The 12,606-nt window shown below is 39.0% G+C and overlaps 1 protein-coding gene across 11 annotated transcripts in view; it reads left to right on the top strand.

Moving 5' to 3' along the window:
- The window catches only part of KMT2C (lysine methyltransferase 2C), a 204,034-nt gene that overhangs the window by 188,050 nt on the left and 3,378 nt on the right, over positions 1-12,606 (top strand). For 8 of the 11 annotated variants that reach the window (XM_064505735.1, XM_064505733.1, XM_064505727.1 and 5 more), the window contains 13 exons: positions 10-174; positions 1,426-1,567; positions 2,324-2,471; positions 3,854-4,032; positions 4,130-4,284; positions 4,476-4,728; positions 5,272-5,411; positions 6,499-6,603; positions 8,323-9,442; positions 10,506-10,642; positions 10,813-10,955; positions 11,219-11,387; positions 12,257-12,373. In XM_064505735.1, coding sequence (XP_064361805.1) covers positions 10-174; positions 1,426-1,567; positions 2,324-2,471; positions 3,854-4,032; positions 4,130-4,284; positions 4,476-4,728; positions 5,272-5,411; positions 6,499-6,603; positions 8,323-9,442; positions 10,506-10,642; positions 10,813-10,955; positions 11,219-11,387; positions 12,257-12,373 — 2,973 coding nt within the window. The remainder of the gene's footprint in view (positions 1-9; positions 175-1,425; positions 1,568-2,323; positions 2,472-3,853; positions 4,033-4,129; positions 4,285-4,475; positions 4,729-5,271; positions 5,412-6,498; positions 6,604-8,322; positions 9,443-10,505; positions 10,643-10,812; positions 10,956-11,218; positions 11,388-12,256; positions 12,374-12,606) is intronic. The other 3 variants (XM_064505728.1, XM_064505730.1, XM_064505731.1) reach the window with 3 other exon arrangements.

Below are 12,606 nucleotides of genomic sequence, written 5' to 3'. Positions count from 1 at the left end.
TTAATATAGCAGCTTTCTCTTCTGCCTCTGATGGAACCAATAATTGGAGTGAGCTTTGCACACTTTCTTCCCTATGGCAGTGGCCAGCTAAATGGTGGGAATCGACTTGTAGGAAGTTTTGGTAGTGCTACTCTTGATGGGGCTTCAGATTACTACTCCCAGCTCATTTACAAGGTACAGTTTTAATCGAGATTTTCATCATGTCCTCTCTATGAGAAAAGATTATGACATTATTACTGCTAGTTGGTTAGAATTCCTGCCTTTTGTGCAAGCACAAGAAAATCATTTTCTGTTGCTAGACTAGATAGTCATTGTTTTACTCTCTGAAAGTGGAAGTCAGTTCTAGAACTTGTGTTGTAAACAAATTAAAGTACAAGTATTCCATTTACAAACAGATGCTAAATGGTGAAAATTGTAATTACAGTTTTATGGAGCAGAAAAGGCTGAATTCCCAGTACTTCACAAAGTCATTGAAAGCACTAAAGCATCTCTTAATGTGAATTAAATGAGAAACAGTCTTTCCTCATTTGTCCACTAAGCCCTAACTAAGAACCTCAGAACTCTTAACAAAATAGTCTGTTTGTTGATCAGCTAATAACCCACAAAATCTAAAACTCAGTCTCTGAGATCAGAAAGGCAAAACTGGGAGAGTAGGAAGATAGTGTGCAGGCAGAATCATATTTGCTGCTTGGCTACCCTAATAAGTTCACAAACTGATTAGAAAACTGGCATTTACTCCAGCCTTGCATGAGATAACTGAGAATCTGACCCGGCAGAAATAGTTGCTGGCCTCAAAAGTGAGCAATATGTATTAGCTTTGTAGGCATGGCTGCAACAAGAGTAGATGCTGAAACTATCATTTAATTTTCATCGGAAATATGGGCAGGCAGTCAAGCAAGCTAGCGAGGAGTAACCTGGAGCGTGAACTTGCAGTGTATCTGCTTCTCCAGGGTAACTGCTTCAGTGACAGCTTGGCTTGCGGGCAGTGTGAGGTTGCTTCCCTTTTAGCGAGAAAGGGATCAGCTCACTCATCTACTGTGACTGAGAGTTGCCGTGGAATAGCGCTCTCACTCTTAAGTTCAGGCCTTTGCTTAAGCTGTATTTACTTGCTAGGGCTCCCAGACAGTTCCTAAAAAGTCTTGCTATGCTGGTGTGTAAATAATTTAGCTATAGGTTCTTTCAGTAATGTATACTGTTCATGTAAACTGTTTTTCCCTGATAATACGTTGATGTCAAAAAAAGAAATGCAGTGTCTTTTAGAGCAGATATTTTCATGTATTTCACCCCATGTTTGGGAATTGTCACTGTTTATAAGCACTGCCTGTGAGTGTAAAAATACATGAGTGGGTTACCTTACCTAGTACTAGAACAATGCAAGTTTTCACGTGTTTCACGGCTAATTTATGGTTCTTTAATCTCTTGCAGCAGAACAATCTGAGTAATCCTCCAACACCCCCAGCCTCTCTTCCTCCCACACCACCTCCTGTGGCATGCCAGAAGTTGGTAAATGGCTTTGCAACCACTGAGGAACTTGCTGGCAAGGCTGTTATGTTAGGAGGTCATGATGGTAAGCCTAATACTTACTGTTTCCATAATAAATGAGTCAAGTTTGTAGTGAATTACAAAACAGATACCTGAGCTGTTTTTCAGGTGGTATAGTCTTCTTTTGTAACAGCACATATAGCCTCCTTTTTAAGGTTGTCATCATTTTTATCCAGGTTTATTTTACACCAGTATGAAGTCAGATGATAGTTTTCTCCCTTTCCCTTTCCAAAATATGTTGGGATTATAAGCACTCTTAAGAAATGAAAACATAAACCTCAAAATCAGTTTTTTACATCCAGTATAAATGACTAACCAGGTTGTTAAGCGAGCTCAGAAGCAGTTTGTCTGAACTGTGTCCTCAGTAGGCTTTATATGTAGTCAATATGTATTTCTAATACTTGCAATTCTTCCAAATTAAAACCTGTTTTTTCTTAAATAACATTTTATGCTGCGCTTTTTTGAGGACTGTTCTGTGATAAAAAACCTTTCTTTCTGACCCCTTTCATTGGTTGTTATAAAGCTTTTTTTCCTTTCATATAATGAGTGGAAAGTGCACTCAAGAGCAACAGACCTTTTTTGCTCAAAATTTGCAGGTAAATATAGAGATTAATCATTAACAGTCAAAAATGTTTGAACTACAAGCAAGTAAGTGTTACTACCATCTGCTGTAATGCCTTGGTTGCATCTGAGAGCCACCAGTCCCCTGTTACACAGAACATGTATCAGTAAGAAGAGCTGTACCTATGTGTCTCATTGTGCTGTGTTTCTCTGTTTTCAGTTACCAAAGCTCTGGGACCAAAGCAGTTCCAGTTGCCTTTCAGACCACAGGATGATTTATTAGCAAGAGCAATGGCTCAGGGCCCTAAAACTGTGGATGTTCCTGCTTCGCTTCCAACACCACCCCACAACAATCAGGAGGAATTAAGGTAGGTTTTCCCCCACATCTTTAAATACTTGCTTGGAACAAATTCAGTGATCTTTCAGTAGGGGATGAGTCTGTGAAGGTGTCTAGAAATGAAATCCCTGTGCACATCATACAGTGCAGACAACATAATGGGATTACTTGTCTTAATTAACTCCCAGCATTCCATGTGTAGGACAGCAGTGTAGTGGAAAAGGTGACTTCTGCCATTGCTAGACACTATATCCTGATTAGCTGTCAAGAATTTATTACCTCGCTCTATTAAAAGTGGAAGAAAACTGTATAACTTGATCTTCCAGGAGCCGGCATGGTGATGAGAGCATACTGTGCAAATGTCAGACAGCCTCAAAATTCCGCTACCTGATTCAGTTTTGTCACATGTGAGAAACGCTTGCTGGAACATACAGGTTTCCCTACAAAGACCTTACCTTTTGTCTCCCTTTCACTTGGCAAAGCAAAGCTTTGAAGCACTGAAGCCTGTGTGTGGATGAGGAAGGATGGACCAGTGAATTTGGCCATAAAAATAGATACCTGCCCTATTGTAGATTTTCTGTGTGGCCTTGGACCAGTCGCACAGTCTGGCTACCTCAACTTGCCTAATTTGAAGGGAGAATAATAGCACCTTCCCATATCAAAAGAGTCTTTTGAGAATGAATACAGGGTTAAAGTCTGTGAGGCACTGGAGTATGCTAATATGATATAGATGGCTGTAATAAATCCAATAGGTGAAGGCTTGCTCAAAATGTCATGAATTTTGAACATGTTCAAAAACACTTACAAGTTTGTACAGTAATTCAAAGCAGCTTTCTAATCTTCTGTATACCCTTCAGGCCTGGTGACATGAATTCTCATTTTGCATAAGTAAAGTGGTTAATCAGCAAGTACTGGGACAAGGAGAGGCAGAACAGTGACTTGGCTTTTAACAGCAAATCTGTCTCAAATGCCCTCCTTCCCTTGGGAAGAAGAGGGAATATATAATGAAGAATAAGAGAAATACCAGTTGATAATTTTAATCTTCTTTTTCAATAGATGAACAAGTGACTGTAATAGTAGTATAATAGCCTTGGATAAACATATCCGGCAGAAAGAGTTTAAGTGCTAGCATGATTTTTACACAGGTAGGTGGAGCCATGGGAAATGGACAGTTCTGTTAGGGAGCCTGGGCTTCGTTAGTGCCTCCTTTCTTTTATGTGTCTTTCCCAAGAAACCACCTTGTGCACTGGAGTAGTGGATATGCAGGAATAATGGCATACCACATAACTGCGTTCTGTGACTAGGAGTAAGAAGCAAGTTCATGATAGATCTGTAACAGTCATGATTTATAACTTTGGCTTAGCAAAGGTTTTTAGACCATTTCCAAAACAGTGGTTCTGGGTTTTATTCCAGGGTTCAAGATCACTGTGAGGACCGGGACACTCCTGACAGTTTTGTTCCTTCTTCCTCTCCTGAAAGTGTGGTGGGAATGGAAATAAGTAGGTATCCAGATTTGTCAGTCGTGAAGGAGGAGAACCCAGAACCTGTACCATCTCCCATCATTCCTATCCTACCCAGCAGTACTGGAAAAGGTGAGACTGCAATAGCAGAAACAATTAAGACTAGGCTTTTTTTTTCCATTCATACCCGTGTAGGATTAACCTCCTGTGTATTTCATTTTATTTCCAGGTTCAGAAGCCAAAAGGAATTATATAAAATCAGAACCTGGTTCAGGAGCATTACCTGGTTCTGGCTTCTTTGCCTCTCAGCTCGGACCATCCCAGAATGGTCCTAAATCTGGCCTTATATCTGTAGCAATTACTTTACATCCCACAGCTGCTGAGGTAAAAGAAATAAGCTTGTGTGTTATGTATATAAAATACAGCAAGAGTTAATGTATTTTATAAGTAATAACTATTAGAATGGGTTGTAGAATAGTATAATAAAGCAGCTGTTGTAGTTTGTAATAATTTATCTTACTGCTGTTTTACTGCCTGTCTGGTTAAAACAAAGGTGTTTTTATTATTGTTTTTAGAACATTAGTAATGTAGTGGCTGCATTCTCCAATCTGCTCCACGTCAGAATTCCTAACAGTTACGAGGTTAGTAATGCTCCAGATGTCCCATCCGCCATGGGAGCAGCAAGCAGTCACAGGATGAACCCATCTATGGAGTACAGACAGCACTTACTATTTCAGGGTCCTCAGGCAGGATCCGTGGGATCTGCTAGGCTTGTAGGGTCTTACGGGCTGAAGCAACCCAATGTGCCATTTCCTGCAAACAGCAATGGTGAGTAGGCTTTAATTCTTTGCAGTTTTCAGTACTGAAATTGTAGTTGAGTAATGTTGATACATTTCAGCCATGCTCTGGAATTAAGCGTTTGGTACCTGTGGACCTTCTCCTGATGTTAATCATAACTTAATGGAAATCAGAGACAGATCAGACCTATTATATTGTCTGTCTTGTTGACAGTGAGGTATTTCTTCCAGCAGTACCTGGTATCGTTAAGTTTTCTGTCCAGTCTAATTTTAAATCCATTGTTCTGGGAGATTGTTCCTATGCTAGAAAGCTTTACGGAAGTCAATAACCATGTATTCCTATGTTATTTTAGTTCCCCATTTCACATACAAGAATGTATTTTTGCCTTGATGTTGACATAGTTGGTTTTGGTCTGGTTTAAACAATTTCCCTGTTAGGACATGGTTTAAAGCTTGCCTATCACGCCCTATCCAGGAGGGGTGCTAGTCCTCTAAACCACTGAATAATACTGTGACTTCAGCATAAATTTGATTTAGTCTAATGTGGCTTTCTACGAACTTACCTGTTTTCTAGGTATAGGTGGCTATAAGGATCACAGTCAAAATATTGCAGAAAGCTCAGCATTGAGACCTCGATGGTGCTCTCATTGCAAAGTGGTCGTTCTTGGTAGTGGCGTGCGGAAATCCTTCAAAGACCTGCCTTTCCTTAAACAGGTACGGCAATAGAAATTCAGTGTCTTGTACTTAATGGTCAGTGAGCAAATGCAAGCAGCAAAGGTCTCTGTTTATCATGCTGACTGATAACCATTTTCCTAGTTTCTCCATATTCTCACCTCTGTGTGTGTGCTAATTCAGGATGCGGACTTTCAAGTACATTTGTGGTACAAATAAGAAATGTCAAAGGTGTTACTTGTATGAAACATATTTCAGTAAATTTCCTAAAATAGTTTCCATCTATATGACACCTTTCTAAATCCTTCTAACTGCCATCCTTCCATGACCACTTCAGTTTAAGAGTTCAGCAAGTCTGTCTGTAAGGCATTTTGCCGTTTTCCATTTTGCCATTTCAAAAAGTAATAGAAGAGCAAGGATACCTTTCTTTTTTCTTTTTTTCTTTTTTTTTTTTTTTTTTTTTTTGAGCAGAAAACAATTTGTCAGGTTTCAGTCTTGACTTTTTATGTTTTCATTATTTGTTTTTGTGTAGAGAAATATCCCAGCTAGCTCCTTATGGCCATATGCAAATATAGAATATTTGCACTGGGAACTGTCATTCATTAAAAAAGTACTGTTGCTCTTTGTTTAAGTAAGATCGAGGTGATCATGCAACAAAGGTATATAGTCAGAATTTATATACGAAAGTGATGTGCTTGTGTAGTCATAAAAGCACTGAAATCACAGTAATGTTTTGCAGATGGATCAGTAGATAAAACAGTATGATCTGTCTTTGCCTAGCCTGGAATGAGACGTTCTTTTGTCATCTAAAGATAAAAGAGAACGAATTTCTACTTAGCAAGTGTGCCTGTGGAGCAGATGGGTGCACAGTATAGAATGCTTTATTTTGATTGTTTAACTTCTGTTAAAGGCAAGAAGTGCTCCAGAACAAGGTTGTAGGTGGTGTTAACGTTAGATCTGTCAAATAATCAAGTATTTATATCACGGTAGTGCTCAGTATTTTACAAATTTTACACAAATAAAGAGGTAGGCAGGGTTTCTGGCCCAGATTGGAAGATTTGTTTCAGTAACTTACGTTAAAAATGCTATTAAAATGCACTTCTAATAATCTTCTGTATTTATTTCCCAGGATTCCCAAGAAGGTGCTGATAAAATGAAGGACATTGTATTCTGTAGCAACAACTGCTTTGTTCTTTATTCAGCAGCTGTGCAAGCAAAAACCTCAGAGAACAAAGTAAGTATCAAACTTCGGTAGACCTAGAGAGTAGAGATGATTGCAGCTATTTTTTGACAAACAGAAGGGGGTTGAGGGGTGTTTGTACTTTGTTTTTAGAGGCTTATGAATGAATTGCTCTATATTAGGACATTGAAATTTGGAACCAGCAGCATGAAGTAGAATTCATATTTACAAAACTTTTTGTCTAACAGAGATATATAACAGAACACAAACCATCTTCTGCTGTCCTTGCAGGCCTTGAATATCCAATCTCAGAAAAGTGATCTGTGCATTTAAGTTCTCCAGGCATTGTGACAAACCCTAGTTACATCTTTTGGGGTTGTTTTCTGCATTTTTATTTGGCTTCTGTTACAGTAAAAAACTTAAAACTGTGCAAACTGTTGGCTTCTGTTACAGTAAAAAACTTAAAACTGTGCAAACTGAACTGCAAGTTTGCAAAAAGACTTTATTTTCTTAAGGTAACTGGAAAAATAATCTTACTCAGTTATTGGTTTTTTTGGACAAAGTTGCCATTTTCAAGCATTGATTACCAAAACATAAACAGTCTGCTGGCTGACAGTGAAAAGGGAAAAAAGCTTGTAAGTATTGGAGATAGAATTTTTCACAATGTATAAAGAAATTTGCTTAATCGAAAGTGGGATTAGGCCGGGGATTTTTCCCAGGTGCACAGAATACTGTGCTTCAGTTTTCTACCTACAGGTAGAAGCTAGAAAAAAACTCGGTACTTCTGCGCAGTGCATTGTTTCTTGTTATGTTCAGGTACATCTAGTTTCAAAGGCAGATACGGGTTGAGTCTCTTAGGGCGAGGATAGTCCCAATGTAATAAGCATAGTAGATGCTTAAGTAGATTCTCAAATTAGACTTACTAATAACTTAACGTTGGTAAGACACTTAAATTTATCTCTATTCATTTAGTAATTACAATTAAATAGTCTTCATTCAAGACTGAATGATCTGGATAGGTTTATTTTCACTTCACGGATAAAACCTTTTGACAACTTCTTCTAGCTGGCTTAGTTTCTACTTTTCCTGGTTCAGATGTTCCTTTTTTCCCTAAACTGATGGGCATCATTGGCCACATGCTTCAAGAGTTACATAATTAGTGCTTTCTCATACTGTGTAATATGCAGGCTTCCTTCAAATGCATCCTGTTTATTTTTTCAGAAGAAACAAAAAAAAATGATGGATGAGAAGATACATGGTTACATCCGCATCCTTTTAGTCTGCTTTGTAACTCATGTTCACTGGGTGTCACTTCTGCACAAGTGCATCACCATGTACATAATTAGGTTGATTACATTTCATATTCTGCCTCTTAATCCTTTCATTTACTCTTTCAAGATTAATCATACAAAGCACTTTAAGCACTTTGGATCTAAACTTCCATTGTTCTCCTTGGTTTCTCTCTTTTTTTTTTTTTCTTTTTTTTTTTAAAATCTCTCCAGGTTCAATTCTTGTTTCCTGTGACTGAATAGTTAATACCTCAAGGAATATGACTAATCCAGAGCCCTGCAGGAATTTACTCCTCACTTGTTTCCATGAAAACTACCAAATAATAAATTTCTTATTCTTTCAATTAATTGTGACTGATATTTTAGATTAGTTTTTGTTATAACCCATTGGGGGAAGCTGTGCAAACTTTCTAAAAATACCTAAGTGTTAAGTCTGTCAGTTACCTTATCTAAGGATCTAAAGAGTTTTCTGTTGATTTATCAGGAATCAGTTCCATCTTTGCCGCAGTCGCCAATGAAGGAAAGGCCGCCTAAAGCATTCCATCAGTACAGCAACAACATCTCCACCTTGGATGTCCACTGTCTGCCTCAGTTGCAGGAAAAAGTGTCTCCACCATCTTCACCGCCAATCATGTTTCCTCCTGCGTTTGAAGCAGCCAAGGTAGAGGCAAAACCGGATGAGCTTAAGGTAACAGTGAAACTAAAACCGAGGTTAAAAGCAATACACAGTAGTCTTGATGACTGTCGGCCTCCAAGTAAGAAATGGAAAGGAATGAAATGGAAGAAATGGAGCATCCAGATTGTGATTCCTAAAGGATCATTCAAACCTCCTTGTGAAGAAGAAATAGATGAATTTCTTAAAAAATTGGGCACAACCCTTAAACCAGATCCTGTGCCTAAAGACTATAGGAAATGTTGTTTCTGTCACGAGGAGGGTGATGGATTAACTGATGGACCAGCAAGGCTTCTCAACCTTGATTTAGACCTTTGGGTCCATTTGAACTGTGCTCTTTGGTCTACAGAAGTCTATGAGACACAAGCTGGTGCCTTAATAAATGTGGAACTAGCACTGCGAAGAGGCTTGCAAATGAAATGCATGTTTTGTCACAAAATGGGTGCCACCAGCGGTTGTCACAGGTTACGGTGCACCAATATTTATCACTTTACCTGTGCCATTAAAGCACAATGCATGTTTTTTAAAGACAAGACCATGCTTTGCCCCATGCACAAACCAAAGGGAACTCATGAGCAAGAACTTAGTTACTTTGCAGTCTTCAGGAGGGTCTACGTTCAGCGTGATGAAGTGCGGCAGATTGCTAGCATAGTACAACGAGGAGAACGTGACCACACTTTCCGCGTAGGAAGCCTGATTTTCCATGCCATTGGCCAGCTGCTGCCCCAGCAGATGCAGGCCTTCCACTCCTCAAAAGCGCTCTTTCCTGTGGGCTACGAGGCCAGCCGCTTGTACTGGAGCATGAGATACGCCAACAGACGCTGTCGCTATCTCTGTTCGATTGAGGAGAAGGACGGGCTTCCGTTATTTGTCATCAAGGTTGTGGAGCAAGGCCATGAAGATCTGGTTCTTACAGACACAACACCAAAAGGTAAATTTTGTAAACCAGAGCGATGACTTTTGTGAATCCACTGTTCGTTTTAAAACTGCTGTTATTTATCATATGTATGATAAATGTGTCAAATTTTGCACGTTGTTTCAATTCAGAAATTGCAATGTAATGGTTATGCTGAGCTTCCAAGGGTGTGAATTCTATTGTAAATGAGTTTATTTAGTACCGCACATTTTTAATATAATGCTGTGAAGACTGAGGACAGCTTTGAAGGAATAGTACGAGCTGCAAATTAAAGAAGGGTATTTGTGATAAGCTCACAGAGGAAAACCTAGATTGGATATTGAAAATGATAGTAGAAATGTTAGTGTAGATTTCCTTTTCTGAAAAGTGACTTTGACATTATTATTACCCAATTATCTTTGAACCAGCTGTGCTGAAGTTTGTGAGTAATAGAAAGACAGTGAGTTGACCAAGTCATTCCCAGGGCCTGAGTTTGTTGTCTCTGGGGGTGGGAAGGGCGATACATCCAACTGTAAACATACAGGGCAGGTCCTAGGAACTTGGACGTGTGAACGTTGCTGGTGACGCTCTGGGTTTTAATCACTTTGGACACTTGTAGCACGATTAAACCACTGCCTGGATAGCTGCACACTTAAATTGATTACAGTCAGCACTCAATTACATGGAAATAGAAAATGAAGTTTACTTTTAAGAAAATTCTGCATTGTGCACGTTTTCTAAGGAGAATTTTTTAGCACTTTTAGAAGCTCATCTGCCTGATTCCCTGAGGAGAAATGCATGTTGGTAGGGAGCTGAAAGTTTTTATGCTACAAATACAAAAGCTGTGTTCCTGGGAACGAAGGTACGACAAAAACGTCATACTTGCTTGGAACTCATTCAAGACAAAACAAGAGCTCAGCAAATGATTCTCCCTTTCACTCTTTAAACACTAGCCTGTTTATTTATATAATTAATGATAAAATTGCTTTTTAAGTATTGATTTCTGGTTTCTGATTTCTTCAGCCATTAGTTTCAAAACTAGTACAGTGGACCTTTATTTCTTTGAGCGTTGTAATTCTTATTCTGTATGGTTATGTAGGTGTGTGGGATAAAATCCTGGAGCCTGTTGCTTCTGTAAGAAAAGAATCTGAAATGCTCCAGCTGTTCCCTGGATATTTGAAGGGTGAAGACCTCTTTGGTTTGACAGTCTCTGCAGTGGCAAGGATTGCTGAATCGGTGAGTCTTCACCATCCCAGCTCCTGCTGGATCACCCCCGATTGTCAGATATCTCATACACACATGAGAAGGGGAACAGGAAGAAGTCTGGAAAGTGACTGTTTTGTTATGTACTGTTAGCATGTAATTACTTGGATTTTTTTTTTTTGTTTCTGTCTGTTTTCTTGCAGCTTCCAGGGGTTGAGGCCTGTGAGAACTACACTTTCCGCTATGGCCGAAACCCCTTAATGGAACTTCCTCTTGCTATCAACCCCACGGGCTGTGCCCGTGCCGAGCCTAAAATGAGTACCCATGTCAAGAGGTTTGTGTTAAGGTATTTTGTTTTAATTTCACATAGTACAGCCCAGGGTTTATAGGCTGCTTAGGGTTATTTGTGCTTTCGTCTGCTGCTTACAAACCCTGTCGTCTTTGGCTGTGTATGTGCATGCCCAAATCAAAGGAATTGCTTTGTTGTCTATGCTAGCTGGCTTTAAGTGTGTGTGTGTCTAAAAAAAATTTAATTGGTTTTGTGGCTGTTTTCAGAGAAATCTTCAGTTTTTCTTGTATTCTTTCCTGTTACATGCCCAATTCCTACAGGCCTCACACCTTGAATAGCACCAGCACATCGAAGTCATTTCAGAGCACAGTTACGGGAGAACTGAATGCGCCTTACAGTAAGCAGTTCGTCCATTCCAAGTCCTCTCAGTACCGGAAGATGAAAACTGAATGGAAGTCCAATGTGTATCTAGCTCGCTCGCGGATTCAGGTCAGTTCTCATATTGGGAAATTTATATAGAAATAACATTTTTGAAAAACAAAGCAGTTGCAAAATTCTTTCAAGTCTTTTCCCAAAATTGGCAACTTTTATGTGGTAAATCACTTCCACAGACTCCAAATAAGATTTCTTTTTAATTAATGTAAGTGTCCTACAATTTAATTTGTTACAGCTGTATAGAAAATAAATGAGTTCTTTTCTTTCAAGGTCTTTTTAGCATATTTCTCAAAAAATCAGTAAAACATAATAAAGATAAGAATATTTAGTTCTACAAACAGCATCAGTGGAAATATGATGTGCTCAGACGACGCTGTAGAATGGTGTGAGGTTAGCAGGAAGAGTTAAATACTTTATTGCATTCATAAAAAACGATAAAATGAAATCATTGCTCTGTGTAATTCCACTGGTGGTTTTGCTGTGCAAACTATTTTGCAAAAACTTCATAGTGTATCTTGCTATGTTTGAACATAGTTGTTGTTTATTCTAGGTTGGACTTAACTGTGCTGTGTGTTCCTATTATGTTCTTCCATTCTAGTAAGGCCTCCTCTGTTTTTCAGTGAATTTATAATCTTTAAGCAACTCAAGCAGGTGTAGTGGGAAGCCTGCTTTCTCACCTAGATGGAAGCCTATAATACTCCAGTACGTTTTCTTGCATCTTAAAAACTTAATGTAAATCTGGGTTCTACATCATTACGAAAAGATTGTTAAAACTTCGGTTACTGAACTTGTGCTCCTTTATTCTTTCTGGGAAGTTTACTTTTTGCATGATTTTCTCCAGGAATGGTTTGGGGGCACCCAGAGGAATGAAGTGTTGAATGTAGATTTATCATGAAATTCTCAATCAGGCATGTTTTTTGTAGGGCCTGGGCTTATATGCTGCTAGAGACATTGAAAAGCACACTATGGTCATTGAATATATCGGAACTATTATCCGGAATGAGGTAGCAAACAGGAAGGAGAAGCTTTATGAATCTCAGGTACTGAGTAGTATTTGTTCACTGTTGTTTTTTTCCGCTTCCCTTTTCAATTGTTCGTACAACAAAACAAACGCTGCCTTTCTATTGCTAAACGCATGGCTGAGGAGGCAGCCGCGCTCGCGGATGACTGCAGCGGGGTAATAAGAGTCGGGTCTCCTGGATTGTGTCTGCTGCTGTGCTATAAATGCAACAGGCTAAAAATATGGGGGTCGACAGTGTTTCTTATCAAAGGA

The sequence above is a fragment of the Dromaius novaehollandiae genome, chromosome 2 (assembly GCF_036370855.1).
Source record: "Dromaius novaehollandiae isolate bDroNov1 chromosome 2, bDroNov1.hap1, whole genome shotgun sequence".
Lineage (NCBI taxonomy): Eukaryota > Metazoa > Chordata > Aves > Casuariiformes > Dromaiidae > Dromaius > Dromaius novaehollandiae.
The sequence above is the reverse complement of the archived record's forward strand: the minus strand, read 5'-3'. Positions and strand labels throughout refer to the sequence as shown.